This window comes from Fulvia fulva, chromosome 2 (genome assembly GCF_020509005.1).
Source record: "Fulvia fulva chromosome 2, complete sequence".
Lineage (NCBI taxonomy): Eukaryota > Fungi > Ascomycota > Dothideomycetes > Mycosphaerellales > Mycosphaerellaceae > Fulvia > Fulvia fulva.
This window is the reverse complement of record NC_063013.1, coordinates 597,933-614,985: the sequence shown is the minus strand read 5'-3', so window position 1 is coordinate 614,985 and position 17,053 is coordinate 597,933. Positions and strand designations below refer to the sequence as shown.

The 17,053-nt window shown below is 54.1% G+C and overlaps 7 protein-coding genes across 7 annotated transcripts; 3 read left to right on the top strand and 4 right to left on the bottom strand.

Moving 5' to 3' along the window:
* Window positions 1–36: 36 nt before the first annotated feature.
* CLAFUR5_02499 (Calcium-transporting ATPase 2) lies at window positions 37–3,651 on the bottom strand (the record flags this gene model as incomplete). Its single annotated transcript, XM_047901647.1, has 3 exons — window positions 37–975; window positions 1,030–3,555; window positions 3,607–3,651. The coding sequence occupies 3 exons, from the start codon at window positions 3,649–3,651 to the stop codon at window positions 37–39; spliced, it is 3,510 nt and encodes a 1,169-aa protein (XP_047758176.1).
* A 1,093-nt stretch (window positions 3,652–4,744) lies between these two features.
* CLAFUR5_02498 (Quinate permease) lies at window positions 4,745–6,679 on the top strand (the record flags this gene model as incomplete). Its single annotated transcript, XM_047901646.1, has 5 exons — window positions 4,745–4,844; window positions 4,893–5,690; window positions 5,750–6,229; window positions 6,284–6,446; window positions 6,502–6,679. The coding sequence occupies 5 exons, from the start codon at window positions 4,745–4,747 to the stop codon at window positions 6,677–6,679; spliced, it is 1,719 nt and encodes a 572-aa protein (XP_047758177.1).
* A 464-nt stretch (window positions 6,680–7,143) lies between these two features.
* CLAFUR5_02497 (Glyoxylate reductase) lies at window positions 7,144–7,917 on the bottom strand (the record flags this gene model as incomplete). The annotated part of the gene is made up of 1 exon (XM_047901645.1): window positions 7,144–7,917. The coding sequence occupies one exon, from the start codon at window positions 7,915–7,917 to the stop codon at window positions 7,144–7,146; it is 774 nt and encodes a 257-aa protein (XP_047758170.1).
* A 179-nt stretch (window positions 7,918–8,096) lies between these two features.
* CLAFUR5_02496 (Putative acyl-coenzyme A synthetase) lies at window positions 8,097–9,002 on the bottom strand (the record flags this gene model as incomplete). Its single annotated transcript, XM_047901644.1, has 2 exons — window positions 8,097–8,432; window positions 8,490–9,002. 2 exons carry the CDS (start codon window positions 9,000–9,002, stop codon window positions 8,097–8,099), a joined length of 849 nt encoding a protein of 282 aa, XP_047758171.1.
* Window positions 9,003–9,561: 559 nt separating this feature from the next.
* On the top strand, window positions 9,562–13,716 carry CLAFUR5_02495 (Putative ATP-dependent RNA helicase ucp12; the record flags this gene model as incomplete). Its single annotated transcript, XM_047901643.1, has 1 exon — window positions 9,562–13,716. The coding sequence occupies one exon, from the start codon at window positions 9,562–9,564 to the stop codon at window positions 13,714–13,716; it is 4,155 nt and encodes a 1,384-aa protein (XP_047758172.1).
* Window positions 13,717–13,767: 51 nt separating this feature from the next.
* Window positions 13,768–14,754, bottom strand: CLAFUR5_02494 (uncharacterized protein; the record flags this gene model as incomplete). Its single annotated transcript, XM_047901642.1, has 2 exons — window positions 13,768–14,042; window positions 14,109–14,754. The coding sequence occupies 2 exons, from the start codon at window positions 14,752–14,754 to the stop codon at window positions 13,768–13,770; spliced, it is 921 nt and encodes a 306-aa protein (XP_047758173.1).
* Window positions 14,755–15,352: 598 nt separating this feature from the next.
* Window positions 15,353–16,663, top strand: CLAFUR5_02493 (putative acyltransferase; the record flags this gene model as incomplete). Its single annotated transcript, XM_047901641.1, has 5 exons — window positions 15,353–15,496; window positions 15,610–16,207; window positions 16,257–16,328; window positions 16,377–16,451; window positions 16,500–16,663. 5 exons carry the CDS (start codon window positions 15,353–15,355, stop codon window positions 16,661–16,663), a joined length of 1,053 nt encoding a protein of 350 aa, XP_047758166.1.
* Window positions 16,664–17,053: the final 390 nt, after the last annotated feature.

The window sequence follows — 17,053 nt, the reverse complement described above, 5'->3', positions numbered from 1 at the left end:
GTACCGCTGTGACTGAAACATGACATGGGAAAGTGACTACTGGTTTCCCTTCTCAACATCCTGCACCTTGCCGGTCTGATCCAACTTCTCCTCCTCTTCCGCGACCTGTGCAACAGTCTCGCTCTCCTTCCGCTTCCTGCGAAGGCTGCGGATCTTTCTTGAGGCTGCGTGTGTCCAGCGGCTGAGTGGGCGGTAGACCAGGACCACAGGCTTGCCAACAAATTTGGCGATCTTCTCAAACCACAAGTCAGGGAACAGGCGGACAACGATTGCCCATGGCAGAGAGATCAACGAAATGACCAACGAGACACCCCAATCCCGGCCGCTGATGGGCGCGATCTGGAACGCGCGCTTGCCAACGAACATGATCATGATCTGACATCCAACCATGATGGCACAGATGACGATGAAGAAGATGTTGCGGTGGATGCCGTCGAAGATGTTGAACTTGTTGTCGAGACGCCTGTTGTTGAACATGTTGAACACCTGGAACCAGACGAACGTGTTAAACACGACCGATCGGATCTCGGTGCTGTCGAAGCCGTAATTGAGGATGCTGTAGCCAACGTAGTAGAGGAGGAATGTGGCGATGAGCTGGAAGATAGCTTGTCCGATGATCATCTTCCACATGGTGATAGAGATGATTGGAGCATGTCGCTTTGGCGGCTTGCGGTCGAGAATCTCCTCAGTCGGGGGGTCAGACGCCAGTGCGAGTGCGGCCATGGAGTCCATGATGAGGTTGATCCAAAGTAGCTGGATGGCAGTGAGGACCGATCTCATATTGGCGTTTGCTACTGCAGAGACGAAAGTGATGATGACGGCGGTGATGTTGACGGTGACCTGGAATTGGAGGAACTTGCGGACTGCATCGTTCACAGCGCGACCCCACATAAGTGCAGTGAGAATGGATGTGAAGTTGTCGTCCATGAGAATGATGGCAGAGGCTTCTTTGGCGACCTCAGTGCCTGTGATACCCTGTGAAAGAAAGTCAGTACGAACCTTGTGCTTAGATTGAAGAGATGTGCTTACCATTGAGAAACCAATGTCGGCGGCTTTGAGAGCTGGACCGTCGTTGGTGCCGTCTCCAGTCACGGCTACGATCTCATTGAGTGCACGAAGTCCAGTAACGAGGATACGCTTGTCCTCGGGAGACGATCGAGCTAGAACCTGAAGCTTTGGCAGGACCTCATTCATCTGTTCCTGGTCGAGGGTTCGGAAGACAGGACCTTCCATGACAACACCGCCAGTGTAGATACCACAATCAGTCGCGATGGCTCGGGCAGTAGTGACGTTGTCTCCAGTGACCATGCGCACCGTGACACCAGCGTGGTGACATTTCGCAACGGCCTCGGGAACACCTGGTCGGACAGGGTCCTGAATACCCACGAGACCGTCGAATGTCATGTCCCTAAGAATGAGGTCCATGTCGGCAATTTGAGGATCGAGCTCATCGGCAAAGCCAGCAGGAGGCCACTGGGTGAACTCGCGAGAGATCAGAGCGATGGTGCGGAGCGATTGCTTAGCGTACGAATCGATGATGGCCTCGAGGTTCTCACGCTCGGCGCTGTCGAGCACCTGCGTTCCAGAGCTGGTCGCAATGTTCGTGCTGTGACCGAGGAGGATCTCTGAAGCACCCTTGACCATCAGGCGATAAGTCCCGTTTGCCAGCTTCTGCACAGCTCCCATGCACTTGCGACCAGAATCGAATGGCATCAATTGAACGACCCGAGCACTGGATCGCTCTTCGGCGACCGGACCCATACCGAGAGTGCGAGCGAAGGCGAGGAGCGCCGTTTCGGTCTTGGACCCAATGAAAGAACCGTCATCGGTTTCGAAAGCAGTAGAGTTGATTGCGATCGACTCGATCACGCGTCTTCGGTCATCACTGCTCAACTGTGATGCGAAAGATGAAGAAGTCGTTTCAGCTCCGGTCTTGTTCTTATCGTCGAAAGAACGGCTAGTGAAGTGCCCAGTGACCACGGTCATGATGTTCGTCGTGAGCGTGCCTGTCTTATCCGAGCACACGGTTGTCGCATTTCCCATCGTTTCGCAAGACTTCAGAATGCGAACAAGGTTGTTGAGTTTGACCATGCGCGTGGTCGCAAAAGCGAGGGCGAGTGTGACAGCCAGCGGAAGACCTTCGGGCACAGCCACCACAATAACAGTGACCGCAACAATCAGGATATCCAGGAATTGAGAGGCCTTCTCTGAGCTAGTTCCGGTGTTACTCGAGAGGCCGCCCACGAAACGGAAGAGCAAGACGAAGAATAGGAGTAGAGCTGCGCTCGAACCAAGCTTGGCGATGGCTGTTGCGAGGCCGTCCAGCTTGACTTGCAGAGGAGTGGCTTCCATGTCGACCCGCATGGCCATGAGAATCTTGCCGTAGCTGGAGTTGACACCGACTGATGTAGCAACGTAAGTGCCTACACCTTCCAGGACTTTGCTGCCAGAGATGATGAAGCAGTCCAGGTGCTTGAGATCTGTTTGGCCCTCTTCGATCAGTCGCATGACTTGCTCGCCTCCAATCTTCTTGAGAGCATCAGATTCACCAGTGGCCGAGGATTCGTCGCACTTGACATTGTGGCCACTGATGAAAATGCCATCAACTGGCACCATGTCGCCGGGTTCGAGGTGAAGGACGTCGCCGGCCATGATATCGACAATGTTGACCATGACTGACTTTCCAGAACGTATAACCTTGATCTCGCGATCATCCTTCTTTGCGTTGAGTTTGACGAATGCCCGCTCCTTTTGGTAGTCGTTGAGGGAGCCCACAAGCACCACAATGATGATAGCAATACAGATAGCGCAACCCTCGATCCAATCCACTGGCATAGGCGCACCGGGCTCGTGCTCAGCGCCAAAGGTTTCGTAAAGTCCGAGGGCGAGGGAGATGACAGCTGCTACCGTGAGCAGAATCAGTACTTTGTCGTTGTACGCCATCCACATCAACCTCCACAGAGGTGTTGGCTTCTTGTCCGGTAGTGCGTTGTTGCTGAACACGCGAAGACGATCGGAAAATGAGCCAGAACCAGGAGACGATGCTGCTTGGTGAGCGGCTGGATTGAGTGGCACCTCGTCCCAGCCAATGTGCTTCGCCTTCTCGCTGTACTGAGTGGCATCCTGAAACGACACATTGCCATTCAGAGTGTTCTCATCCGCGCTGAGTCCAGACTCGAGGTTGGTCCGAAGTCCACGCTCAATGCCCCTGATTCCCCCAAGAGCGAAATACGCTGGAAGAGATTTGGGGTTAAGTAACTTATTGAGCTGGCCCGGTGAAAATGCGAACTTGTTGTCCTTGACCTCGAAGTCTCTCTCTGAGCCGGGGTCTGGCTTGAGTGCATCCTCTCGGTCCACATCGCTGAAGATGCTCGATGCACTACTCTTCTCGCCATGTGAGGTGTCTGGAACTTTGAGTGTCGAATATGCCGCAGTGCTCCCGCTCAACGATCGATCTCGTCCGTTCCAGGTCGGTGTTGTGAGCAGACGAGGAGAATGGTCTCCCATGCCTGGATGTGGTGTAGTTGGGGTAATCTCGTTGATGTCGTTGTCAGGCTATGAAATGTCAGTACACACGCGTTTGCTATGTCCATGCAATCGACTTACCGAGACCTCGACGTCAATGCGTGGAAGGGCAGGAGTGCCTGCCATTATGAGCAGCTGTGATCAGAACGTAAGGCTGTGATCAACGTGGCACTGCAGTGTTCGTTGTACACTATCTCAACTTTAGACGAATACTAAAGAGGCAGTGATGGCTGATGCTTTGCGGCCTCTCGGGAGGTTTTGTGCTTCATGCCAGAGGCGAACATCGCCCTGGTCAGAGCCATCATCAAACGTGCCTAGCGAGGCGCAGCACAAGATCCTGTCCGATGGTGTGGGACCACGGCGGCAAGGTGCCAAGTGACCAGCTCATCTGGCTGCAATCCGAGGCGAAGTAGCGGACCAAGGCCTGACAAGACGGCCATTTCACACTGTATGGGCGGGATTGCCGCTGTCTGGCTGCAGACACGGAGGTTCAAGGCGCTAGAAGCAGAAAGCCTCAGAAGCATGCGGATGGCAAATTTGCTAGAACAAAGCCGTCGAGATGGCCGTGCTCAGGCATGTCGTAGGCGGCGTGGGCATGGGTGGTGTGCTTGGCGGTGTGCTTGGTGGTGTGCTTGGCGATGCATAAACGGTGCAGCTCCGCTCTCTCTCAGTGCTCAAGCCCACTGGAGGTCTAGATGCTCGGCCTGTTTCTGACAAGTGGTTTGCTCCGTCTTGACGCCATTGGTCAGTACCATGATATGGTCTGAGCCACCTGTTGTCAGTCAATCCTTCTGCGCTTATTATCGCGCTTCTCTTCCTTCTGTGCAGCATCGTCTCTGCACGCGCGACCACACGGGCATATCGTCGGCAATGGCTTGCATTCACACCTGCAGTACCACACTACAGATCTGCCATGTGTGCATCGTGTAGCGCCACTTCCCCATGGGTCCCCGCGTTGTCGCCATGAACTGTTGGGGTGGCACAGAATGGAGGGTGACCTTCTCCGCTCTGTATCCGGCATCGAGGCGCGAGTAGCATAGCAGATAGACCTATAAGGTCGAATGCCATCTGCTTGTGTGAGTACTATCGGCGGCCTCAGGTTTCGACTGTGGGTCTTTTGCTTCAAACAACTCCATCACAGCATCAAACAGATTGCAATAGTCTGTTCCGTCTCGTTCTGTACGAGCACACACTTACCTCCTAGGATCCGGCGTCCATCATGGGCGGCCTACGGCTCCATGCGAGTAGCGATGACCCGCCGGAGGTGCGCAACTGGCGGGTGCACCTCATGGCATTGATTGTGAGCTTTGGAGCACTTGGTATGTGAGAGCATCTTACGACTTCAAGCATATCCTGACAGCGCACAGCGATGGGATACGATACGTCCGTGATAGGCGGGACGATGGCCTTGGCTCCCTTCAGACGAGACTTCGGGCTCGATGGCAAAACCAGCTTTCAGAGGGACACTCTCCAAGGCAACATTGTATCGACCTTCCAGGCCGGCACATTCTTCGGTGCGCTTCTCACGTTCCCACTTGGGGAGAAGATCGGTCGAAAGCGTGCCATCATGGTAGCTAGCATGATCTTCCTTGTAGGGGGTACTCTGATGACGGCTTCGAACGGCTTGCTCGGGCTACTCTATGCTGGACGAGGCATTGCTGGCTTCGGCATCGGTTCTGTATCTCTCCTGGTCCCTGTCTACATTGCTGAGACCAGTCCACCATCGATTCGTGGACGGCTCGTTGGTATCTTTGAGATCTTGTCCCAAGGAGGTGGCATGCTGGGCTTCTGGATCAACTATGCTGTCAACCAGACGATCTCCGATAGGTTAAAGACACAATGGATTATCCCACTTGCACTGCAGCTCTTACCTGGTCTCTTCCTTCTAGTCGGCATTCTGTGGTGCCCTGAGTCTCCACGATGGTATGCAAAGACAGATCAGCTGGAGAAGGCAGCCACCACTCTGTCGTGGATCCGAGGCTTGCCACAAGATCATCCTTACATCCAACAGGAACTTTCAGAAATCCGCGCACAAAACATCGTAGCCAAACCACCACCTGGTGTCAAGAGCAGCAACAAGTACATGTTCAAGCGTTTGTTCCAGAAAGGCACCCGCAATAGGATCGGGACTGGTCTTTTGCTCATGGCTTTCCAGAACTTGACCGGTGAGTAAATGCTCTGAACAAGAAGGCCATACTAGTGTAGCTAATTCCTGCCCCTTCAGGTGTCAACATCATCACATACTACAGCCCTCGAATTTTCGAGACTCTCGGTATCACCGGCACTGACACTAAGCTTTTCGCGACTGGCTTCTACGGTCTTGCTAAGACGCTCGGCATGATCATCTTCAGCGTATGGCTCGTTGAGCGATTAGGTCGCCGACCAGGCCTCATATGGGGCGCATTCGTAGGATCCCTACCGATGTGGTACCTTGGAGCCTACGTAATGAAGGCAGATCCATCCGGCGCAGCTGCAGCTGGCGAGACATCACGAGGCGGCGCTGGGTACTTCGCCATGGTATGTGTCTACCTCTACGGCCTGATCTATTGCGCGACTTGGCAAGGTATCACGTGGGTATATTGCTCCGAGATCTTCCCAATGGATATCAGGATGCTCTGCGTGGCCATTACGACAGCAGACCAGTGGTTGTGGAGTTTCATCATCTCGCGGACGACTCCATACATGATTACATCGCTAGGCTATGGTGAGTCCCCACGCTGCCGCCTAGTTGTGTGCTGTGGATGCTAACGCTTGACAGGTACTTACATGTTCTTCGCCAGCTTGATGGTGTGCATGGGTTTCTGGGCATGTGAGTATTCGCCTCATCCCGCGCTGCCAAGACGGCTGCGCCATAAATGTGGCTGTGCTAATCACATGATTGCAGACTTCTTTGTGCCAGAGACGAAAGGCAAGAGTTTGGAGTAAGTCTCCTCACACGACTCAGCCCCGTTGTCCGAGCTGACTGACACGCAATAGGGACATGGAGCCAATCTTCGGCGCACCAACTGTGCTCGATATCAAGACTGCCGATGACCCCGAAGACGCCCCTGGTACAACACTAGATGAGAAGAAGCTGGATAGTAGCAAGGTCACTTATATCGAGACCACCTCGCCACACGAGCAACGGCCCATCATCAGGATTTTGAGCGCATAGATGAGCTGACGATCAGCTGGCGGCCTTGGCCAGCCAGTCGCATGATTTACGAAGCAATGAGGATCCGACTTTTTTGGTGTACATATTGATGACGACGCTATCGTGGCTGTACATAGACGACACATATAAACCAGCAAGGAGAAGCATTCTGCAGCACACGACCAGCGTGATGACGTGCGAAGGCTATGCCGAAATTCAAGCGATCAAGTCCTGGACTGGTGTCAACGGTATCTCAGTATCAAAGTAAGCCTCCAAATTATCGCAACATTGCTTCTCGAAATTAACCCAACTCGTCTGCGAGCACACGCCAATATGTGGCAGTAAAGTAACCTTATGATTGCTCCGCAGCTTTTCATTCACGACAGGCTCATGCTCATGGACATCCAGGCCCACGCCAACGACTCGCTTCGCTTCCAGCGCTTCCAGCAGGGCTTCTTCGTCGATCATGCTCCCTCTAGCAATGTTCAAGACCCTGAGACCGATGGCTTCGCAAGAGCGAATTGATCTCTACCCAGCATGTGATGCGTCTCCCTAGTAAACGGCGCGGCGAGAACGAGACAATCTACAGCTGGAATCATATCTTCCACCGTCTCATAATACCTTGCCCCATACTCCAGCCCCTTCTCATTCTCAACTTTCCGTCTCGGACCACAATAATGCACCCTCATCCCATACGCCACTTCACTCTTCCTCGCAATCGCCATCCCAATATCCCCCAGCCCGGCAATCCCTAGCGAATTCCCCGTTGGATCTTCCGCCTCCATCCCAAAATCCCAACTGAGGCTCCAATCATGCCGCGCACTATTCTGCGCAAAAGTCAAATACCGGAACGTATCCAACACGAGCCACAGCGCAGAATTCGCGACTGCTTCTGTGCACGCGTTCGGCGTGTTGCAGTACCATATCCCGCGTTTGGCTAGAGCGAATGTGTCGGCGGCGTCGTAGCCGTGGCCGGAGGAACAGAGTATTTTGAGAGAGGGTGGAAATGCGCTACCATGTCCGTGCTGAATGAAGGGTTTGAGGTCGGCGTACGCGCCGACTTTGTGCCAGCCTAGTCGTAGGATGGCTTGGAGTGAGGCGTAGGGTCTTCCGGGGTGCATGCGCTGGCGGAAGTCGGAGAGGGTGGTGCAGTCGTAGTTGATTAGGTTGAAGTTTTGTGCGAGGAGGGTGCGGCGGGTGTGGTCTATGGCTTGGATGGGGGATTGGATGAGGAGGATGTCGGGACGGGTGGTGGGCATTTTGGGGTGTTTTGCTTTGCTTGGGGGATGGTGTTGATGGTAAGCACTTGGGATGTTGCAGGCAAGAGCGGCCAGGCTCCGGTCAAGCTCGCCGTGAGCGATAAGGAGCCTGGCGAGATAGGCCGTCTAAAACCACATCACAATGTCGATGCTGATGTATACAAACAACCGCGCAGCCATCACAACTTCGCTCTCCCCACCTCCCGCTTCGCCCGATCCCTCAGTTCTCTCCTCAAGAACTTCCCAATAGCATTCTTCGGAATCTCATCAACAAACACCACACCTCCCCGTAATTGCTTATACGGCGCCACTCTTGCCTTGACAAACTCCATCACCTCCTCCTCACTGACCTTGGCACGATCGACAGCAACCACGTACGCCCTCGGCAGATCTGTAGTGGGATCTTCAGGAGCTGGGACGCCCACGACAGCCGCTTCGCGGATTTGTGGGTGCGTGAAGAGGATGTTTTCGAGTTCTGCGGGTGCGACTTGGAGGCCTTTGTATTTGAGGAGTTCCTAAGGGTCATTGGGGTTAGCATAGTAAGTGAAGTTGTTTGTTTGGTCGAAGCTTACCTTCTTCCTGTCAACCACGTAGAACTTGCCATTCCTCACGACGCCAATGTCACCAGTGCAGAACCACTCTCCGTGGAAGCTAGCTTTGGTTGCTTCGGGGTTGTCGTAGTAGCCCTTCGTTACGAGGACACTTCGGATGATAAGTTCTCCTTCTTGGCCTTCCTGGACATCACGATAGTCATCATCCACAACCCGGATCTCTACACTGGGCAGGATGTATCCGATTGATCCTGTATTGTCTGGAGAGTCCTTCAGTGGCGCAGTCACAGCTCCCGTCGTCTCAGATAGTCCCCACGTCTGTCCAATGAACGTGCTCTCACCATCAGCTAGGCGTTTGTTCGCTGTCTGTTGAAGCTTGCTGTCCATAGGCGCCGCTCCTGTCGATGCTCCTTCTAGGTACTGGAAGTGGTAGAAGCCATGGTTCCGGTCAGATGGCGTTAGCTTCTGGGGACGATAGTGTGTCTGAGAATTCAAGAAACGTGACTTTCGACATAGGAGATGTTCAATGACCATAAACCTGATGCACTGCCGAGGGAGGTGTTGGCTACTGCGATCCCCGCTCTGCAACACCCGAGCAGATATGCAGGCACGATCCTCAGACCAAGGACTGTGAGCGAGCTGGCAGGGTGGCGGCGAGTCGATGATAGGACGCGCTCGACTTGCACGTCAGGCTGATGAAGGACTTGACGGACGCATAGAAGGAGGCCCAGTCATGGGTGGAACTCTATCGCGTCCGGGTCGGGTGTCAGCGGCATTCTTTGGGGGACAAGGTGGTCTACGGTGGAAGTGACGGCACCCCGTCAAACACCGTTCGCTGTGTTCAATAGTAGTTGTGTAGGCAGGTGAGGGACATGTAGGTCGGCAACATGGCATGCAGGGAGAGAAGTGGAAGAAGCAGAAGAAGCAGAAGAAGAAGAAGAACGGCTCACATGCTGCCATCGAGAAGGGTGCCCCACAATTTTTGTTTGACCTGCATTCGCGATTTAGTTGCTGCATGACCACTTCTACAAGACATTTCCGACATGGCTCCTGCACACAGCAGAACATCGGCAGCACGTGAGATCCGGCGAGAATGGTTAACAAACCTCATGCGCCCCGAAGTGGCAACAAGTCGGGCAAGAAGCCGGCCAGCAGTGCTGCCAACCTGAACGAAGAAGACACCAGCTACATCGTGTTTGGCGACGACAAGAAGCCCAAGAAGAACAAACAGCCCGCACCACCTCAGCCATCTGCCAGCGATGTCAAAGCCGGTGACAGCAAAGGCAAAGCGCCGGCTGCTGCGAATGGTGCACCCCAAGCAGAAGAGCCCAAGACGCCTGACACACGAACCCTGATCGCAGGCGCATCATGGACGGGCAAGCTGCCTCAGACACTCTTCAACGAGCACTGTCAGAAGCAGCGATGGGAGAAGCCGGAGTACACGATCCATCGCGCACCTGGCAACAAGTTCACCGGCGGCGTCATACTGAAGCGGAAGCACCCCAAGACGCAGGCCCTCACCATCCTGGCCCCCATCGTTCCTCCGACCGACTACAACCGAGAACGAGGCGCGCAAGACTCAGCAGTGGAGGCACGACATTTCGCGGCCGCCTACGCCCTGTTCCGTGTTAGCAACATGAACAACATCCACATGATGCTTCCGCCCACCTTTCGCGACTTGTGCAAGCGCGATTTCCAGGATCTCAAGAGCGAGGCTGTTGCACAGGGACAAGGATATCTGTATGAGGCAGACCCATTCCTGGCGTTTCAGAAGCATGAGGAGGCAAAGAAGGCAAAGGAGAAGGCAAGAGCAGACAAGGCGAAGCAGCAGGTCGAGGACAAGAAGCTAGAGGTCACAAGTCTCGACGGCCAAGTGCAAAGCAAGCACGTTCTCAAGGGCTGGATGAGAGTACCGAAGGTGGAAATGGGCGTCAAGACCAGGAGGGAGGTCGAAAGACTGATCCGAGAAGGAGGAGCCTGGAATCCCAACGGTCACAAGCTTGGCGCTGTGGGCCGAGAATTCATCGTGGACGACCTGGCAAGCATTGGCTTCCGTAAAAGTCACGTTGAAGAGGCAGCGGAGCTGTGCAAAGATCGAGAAGAGTGCCTCGAGTGGCTACTCATCCATGTGCCTGAGGATGACCTGCCCAAGTGGACACTACCGGACAACTATCTGGCTGGCGTCAGCCTTGCGAGTGGCGACATGAGGCGTGAGGGCAAGATCAAACGTCTTGCTGCCACTGGGTACTCGATGGAAGTCTGCGCAGACGTCCTTGATTCCTGCGGAGGCGACGAGGCGCTCGCTGCAAACACTTTACAGGCTCGACTGCTCGGACAGGACGAGGTGCAGGGCGCCGGTGTTGAAGACTACGAGATCTGGGACGAAGAACAAGCCACTCTCGAAGCGATATTTGGCGACAGATACTCCAACCACGACAGAATATGCAGCATCACGCTCGACGTACAGACTCAGACCAAGAAACCTATCACTCTCCGAGCTCGTCCGCCTCCGGGCTCTTACCCGGATGCTGTGCCAATATTGTCAGTCGAGGCTGAGCTACCTGCGTATGTACGGCTCAGCATACTCAAGAAGGTTCTTGTAACTGCGCAGTCTGAGTACGTCGGCGAGCAGATGATCTTTAGCGTGCTGGGCTGGCTCGAACAAAACATCCCTGCTGTCATCGAAAACCCAGGGCGACTCAGCGAGGTGTCTAGCGTCGCAACGCCTTCCGCTGAGGCCAGCGTGCAACACTCCCGCAAGAGAGCTCGTAAGCAGCCGACACCCATCAAGTGGACGCCACAGACATCCACCAGTCAGCGTATTCTTGAGGAGTGGCGGACGCGACAAACGACGCCTGACCAGAAACGCATGCTTCAAGCTCGTCAGAAATTGCCAGCATGGAACCTGCAAGACGCAATTGTGACTTCTGTTACTTCCAACCAAGTGACGATCATATCTGGAGAGACCGGGTCTGGAAAGTCCACACAATCTGTGCAGTTCGTTCTCGACGATCTCATCATGCGCTGCTTTGGTGAGCAGGCGAACATAATTTGTACCCAACCACGCAGGATCTCTGCTCTCGGGCTAGCAGATCGTGTAGCAGATGAGCGCTGCGTCAAAGTGGGTGACGAAGTCGGCTACGCGATCCGTGGCGAGTCCAAGCAGAGATTCGGCGTTACCAAGATCACCTTCGTCACCACTGGTGTGCTCTTGCGTCGGCTACCAACAAGTGGCGGCAGCACCGACGACGTAGTGAGAAGCCTCGCGGATGTCAGCCACGTCGTTATCGATGAGGTGCACGAACGCAGTCTCGACACGGACTTCTTGCTGCTGCTGTTACGTGATGTTTTGAAGAAGCGGAAAGATCTCAAGTTGATCCTCATGAGTGCCACGCTTGACGCTGCTACCTTCGAGAACTACTTCAAAGCAGTCTCCAGTGTTGGTAAGGTCGAGATCGAAGGTCGGACATATCCAGTTCAGGACATCTACCTCGAAGAGATCGTGCGTGCCACCGGCTTCGGCTCGGTCGAAGATGAGGAAGGCAGCACCGCTTCGCCGTACGAAAGTCGACCGTCTTCTGGTACCTCGACTCCACAGCCGGTCGCACCCAGCATTGGAAGTGCCCTTCGTGCTGTTGGGACTAGGATCAACTACGATCTCATCGCTCGCACAGTGGATCTCATTGACCAGCAACTCGGCGGTACTGAGGGAGGCATCCTGATCTTTCTTCCTGGTGTCGCTGAGATTGATCAGACACTACGTGCTCTGCGCGGTATACCTGGGCTGCACGCATTACCCTTACACGCTTCCTTGCAGAGTTCTGAACAGCGCCGAGTCTTCCCTAAGCCGCCACCTGGCTTGCGAAAAGTCATTGCTGCTACCAATGTCGCCGAGACATCCATCACGATTGAAGACATCGTCGCGGTCATCGATACCGGCAGAGTCAAAGAGACGAGTTTCGACCCTGCAAACAACATGGTCAAGCTAGCAGAGGTGTGGGCAAGTCGAGCAGCTTGTAAGCAGCGACGTGGTCGTGCTGGTCGTGTCAGAGCTGGCGAATGCTACAAGCTGTACACTCGATCAGCTGAAGCGAAGATGGCCGAACGACCAGATCCCGAGATTCGTCGAGTTCCGCTGGAGCAACTCTGTCTGTCAGTGAGAGCCATGGGCGTTATAGACGTGCCATCTTTCCTCGCTAGCGCACTGACACCACCAGAGAGCCTAGCTGTCGATGGAGCACTTAAGATGCTGGGCAGAATTGGTGCACTTGATAACACTGATCTCACTGCACTAGGTCGCCATCTGTCCATGATACCCGCCGACTTGAGATGCGGCAAACTCCTCGTGTACGGGGCCACGTTCGGGTGTCTCGAAGCTTGCCTGACAATCGCGGCTGTTCTGACTGTGAAGAGTCCATTCGTCAGCCCCCAGCCCAAGCGCGAAGAGTCAAAAGCAGCCAGAGCATCATTCGGTAATGGCAACGGCGATTTGATGTGCGACCTTCGAGCTTATGAGGCTTGGGCTGACAAGCGGTCCTCCGGCGAGCCAACATCATCCATCCGCCGCTGGTGCGATGAGTACTTTCTCACGCACCAAACGCTTCTTGACATCTCGACGAACCGTACGCAATACATCGCTTCACTGCAAGAGATCGGCTTCCTGCCACCTCACTACCGCCCCGACCACCAGTCAGCACAAAGCTTCAATCGTCACAACGGCTCCGAAACACTGCTTCGCGCCGTCGTCGCGGGCTCCTTCCAACCTCAAGTGTCACGTATAGAGTTCCCAGACAAGAAATACGCCGCATCCTCATCCGGCGCCGTAGAGCTCGACCCGGAAGCAAGAACGATCAAGTACTTCAACGAGGAGAACGGTCGAGTCTTCGTGCATCCATCATCGACACTCTTGTCAGCCGACAAGTTTCCTGGAAACAGCGCTTATATGTCCTACTTCAACAAGATGGCGACCAGCAAGGTCTTCATCCGAGATCTTACACCATTCAATGTGTACAGCTTGTTGATGTTCAGTGGACCGATCACGATTGATCCCCAAGGACGAGGACTGCTGGTGGATGGATGGTTGAGATTGCGAGGCTGGGCACGCATAGGGGTTCTGGTCAGTAGGATGAGGATGATGCTTGATGAGGTATTGGCGAGGAAGATTGAGGAGCCGGGTACCGATCTTGGGGAGTCAGAGGTTGTCAAGATTGTGAGGAAGATGGTGGAATTAGATGGACTTGACCGGTAGGTAGTGATGATTGTCTATTCTATCATCTCCGTGTAGTTAGATCTATGTACCTCACTGCCCATCTGCCTTCGGCTTCGCGAGTCCGGCTGGCTCGGCTTCCTTCTTGAACTCGTTCCAGTCTGGTCGTGGCAGCTCAATCCCCTCGAGGAGGCGTCCATACGTGATGCCGCCGAGACGGCTCATGGGGCGGAGAATTGCTGGGTCGATGATGTTCTTGTCCTCATTGATGGCATCTTCTCTCGCCCAGAAGCGGACGCCTTCAATCACTGCTAGGACGCCGGTCTTCTTGCCTGGTGTTGCCCTCGATTCGAATTCTTGAGTGTTCACTAGACGGATACCACGTTAGCTCTTGTCATCACGTACAGTCAATCTCTGACTTTAGGCCGACTCACTCAACGTCCCCTCCACACTAAACACCGCCTCCTTCACCCTACTCGCCTTCACAACCTCACACTCCGCCGGCGTCAACCCCGTCAACGCCCACTCCGACACCCCATACGGTGCATTAACACTCGTAGCATTCGCCGCTTCCAGGTAATGCTCACTAATAATATTAATAGTACACTCGCCCGACTCCATCAAGTTCTTCAACGAATCCTTCTGCTTGTCGAAACCGCCGGCATACCCCACGATGAAAACGGGCGGATCGTGGTTGATGACTTGGGTATAAGAAAACGGCGCGAGATTCGTCGAGGTGCCATCCTTTGAACGTGTGGATACGAAGCCGATCGGGCGGGGGATGATGGCGGAGATGAGGAGTTTGTAGTTGAATGTTGCTGGGCGGCCGTCTTCGTAGGGGTCGATGCAGATGTGGTTCTTTTTGAGGCTTTCGCCATTGTCGTTGGCGCCGTCGCCGGGTTTCCAGGAGGGGTTTCTGGTTTGGGTGTAGTGCCAGGTGGCATCATTGTCCCATCCTGGGCGAGAGGCTTCGACTTCTTTGAAGTTGCCGTGGGGGTTGCGTTGGATTTGTTTTTCGTTGTCGTACATGGATTCGTGGGGTTTGGGGTCTTGGGTTTTTTGTTCTTTGTCGGAGGACATTGTGGCGGTGGGGTGTGATGGTGGTGCTTGTGGATGGGGGATTGGAGCTTGGGAGGTGGTGAATGCTTGATATTGACGGTGACACTAATCTTGCTTGTTGATGCTCTGTAAGCGAAAGAGCAATATCGACATTAATGGCTCGAGGAAGGTACGTCATGCAGGGACTAGGCTGTATAGCTGCATGGTCCCGATGCCGACCTGGACATATCTCGGTCTTCATCCAGCACATCACTACAGGTAGCTGACCATGGAAGGTAAAGGCTGCTATTCTTTCGCGAGGCTGCTGTTATTATGATCCACTTGATATCCTAATTCATCTGAGGTATTGTAAGCAGATAGTTCTGATCAATGTCTCCGGTTGTCCATCTGGCATTGTACCCCACCGCGGGGCAATGACAGCCTGTCGCTACTGTACCAGGTCCATGCTCTCAAAGCAGGGAGTGGTCAGCCCATACCTTGCAATGAATGTTAGATAAGCTATCACAACAGCCTGCTGTACGCATCCAACAAACTTAGTATATCTCTTCTTTCTTGCGACACTACAGCCGGGCGATCAACGTGGACCAGCAACGATACGCTCTAGCTAGAGGTCAAGGAGATGTCATCGAACTACGACACCTATTCATTAGGCGACTTCAAGCTGAAGAATGGCGGCATGATACCAAATGCTAGTATAGCTTACAAGACATTCGGTGAATCGACCAACCCAGCCGTCATCTATCCTTCATGGTATTCCGGGCTGGTAAGTAAACTCAGGCACAAAAGCCTTGTTGAGACGCCTGAGACGCACTCAGGACGCTCAGTACTTCTGACCTGTTTTCCTGAGGCATTTATGCTAACATAACTTACCCTCAGATCTCCGACAACGAGTGGCTGATCGGAAAAGACAAGACCCTCAATCCGGACAAGTACTTTATTATCATCACAGCGCTATTCGGCAACGGCCAGTCCAGTAGTCCCAGTAACATGCCCGATGTTCGTCCTTGGCCTGAGGTACTCTTCTACGACAACGTCAAAGCACAGCACCAGCTTGTGACCAAGAAGCTCGGCATCAAGCATGCTCGCGCAGTACTGGGCTGGAGTATGGGAGCTGGTCAGACATATCAGTGGGCTACCCAGTACCCAGACTTCATGGACTTGGTGGTGCCATTCTGTGGCTCGGCGAAGACAGCTCTTCATAACCAATCTATGCTCGAGGGCGTGAAGTCGGCCGTCCTTGCCGGCAAGGGCGCTGTATCCGGAGGTGTTTGCAAAGGTGAGGCTAACGCGGGAGCATGCCGTGCATGGTCGGAGGAAGAAAAGACTGTTGGACTCAAAGCTTTGGGTCGTGTGTACTCTGGCTGGGGTTTTAGCCAGCCGTTCTACCGCCAACGTCTTTACGAGTCCGTACTCGGCTTCAAGGATATCGAAGATTTCATGCTGAATTTTTGGGAGCCGTGGGCATTGTCGAAAGGTTCGATGGCTTCCCTAGAAGGATCGATCGCTGCTGATCAAGTTTTCAGATCCCGATAACATGGTGGCCATGCTATACACGTGGCAAGCAGGTGACTGCTCGGCTCAGGAGCCATACAATGGTCAGTGTCGTGATCTTCCGCGAGGTCAAGCAGCTAACGATGTGTCAGGCGATTTTGACGCCGCAATGAAAGGGATCAAGGCTAAAGCATTGGTACTTCCCGCTCAGACGGATCTGTACTTCCGTAAGTCGTGAATCCTCAACGCGAAACTTCCAACTGACCACCATCTAGCACCAGAGGACTCGGAAGACGAGGTAGCGCGGATGAATCCAGGCATTGGCAAGTGTATACCGTTTCCCAGCATTTGGGGTCACTGGGCTGGTGGTCCAGGGGACAGCAAGGAAGATTTGAAGTGGCTGGACGAGAAGCTGAGGGATTTCCTCGCCAACAACTGAGCTGCTCCGAGTCGTATGTGATCGTTTCCGGCTCCATAGCCGCATGCAGGCGGTCAGAGCACGTGTAGATCAATTGTCGCGAACCGCAGGTAGTCAATGAAGGAAGAAAGCACACCTGCCTGACATGTGCCTCCGCAAGAACGATCCGGCTAGCTCGGCGCGACCCTTGCTTCAAGGCTGCCTTGTCGTGCGGCGTGCCGATCTCCAAACGTCCTCGACCTTGCAGCAGCCATCGCATCGTCGGCAGCTGCCAAACTTCTTCACTCTTTCCTCTTCTCTTCTTCCTACATCCTCTCCATTAACGCGTCGCAGGTGCTGTGGTATGCGGCAGTACTGATCAACAGCTTATTTCTCCCCTTGTCTGCTTCGTGCGATTGCGCCAGGTCCGCG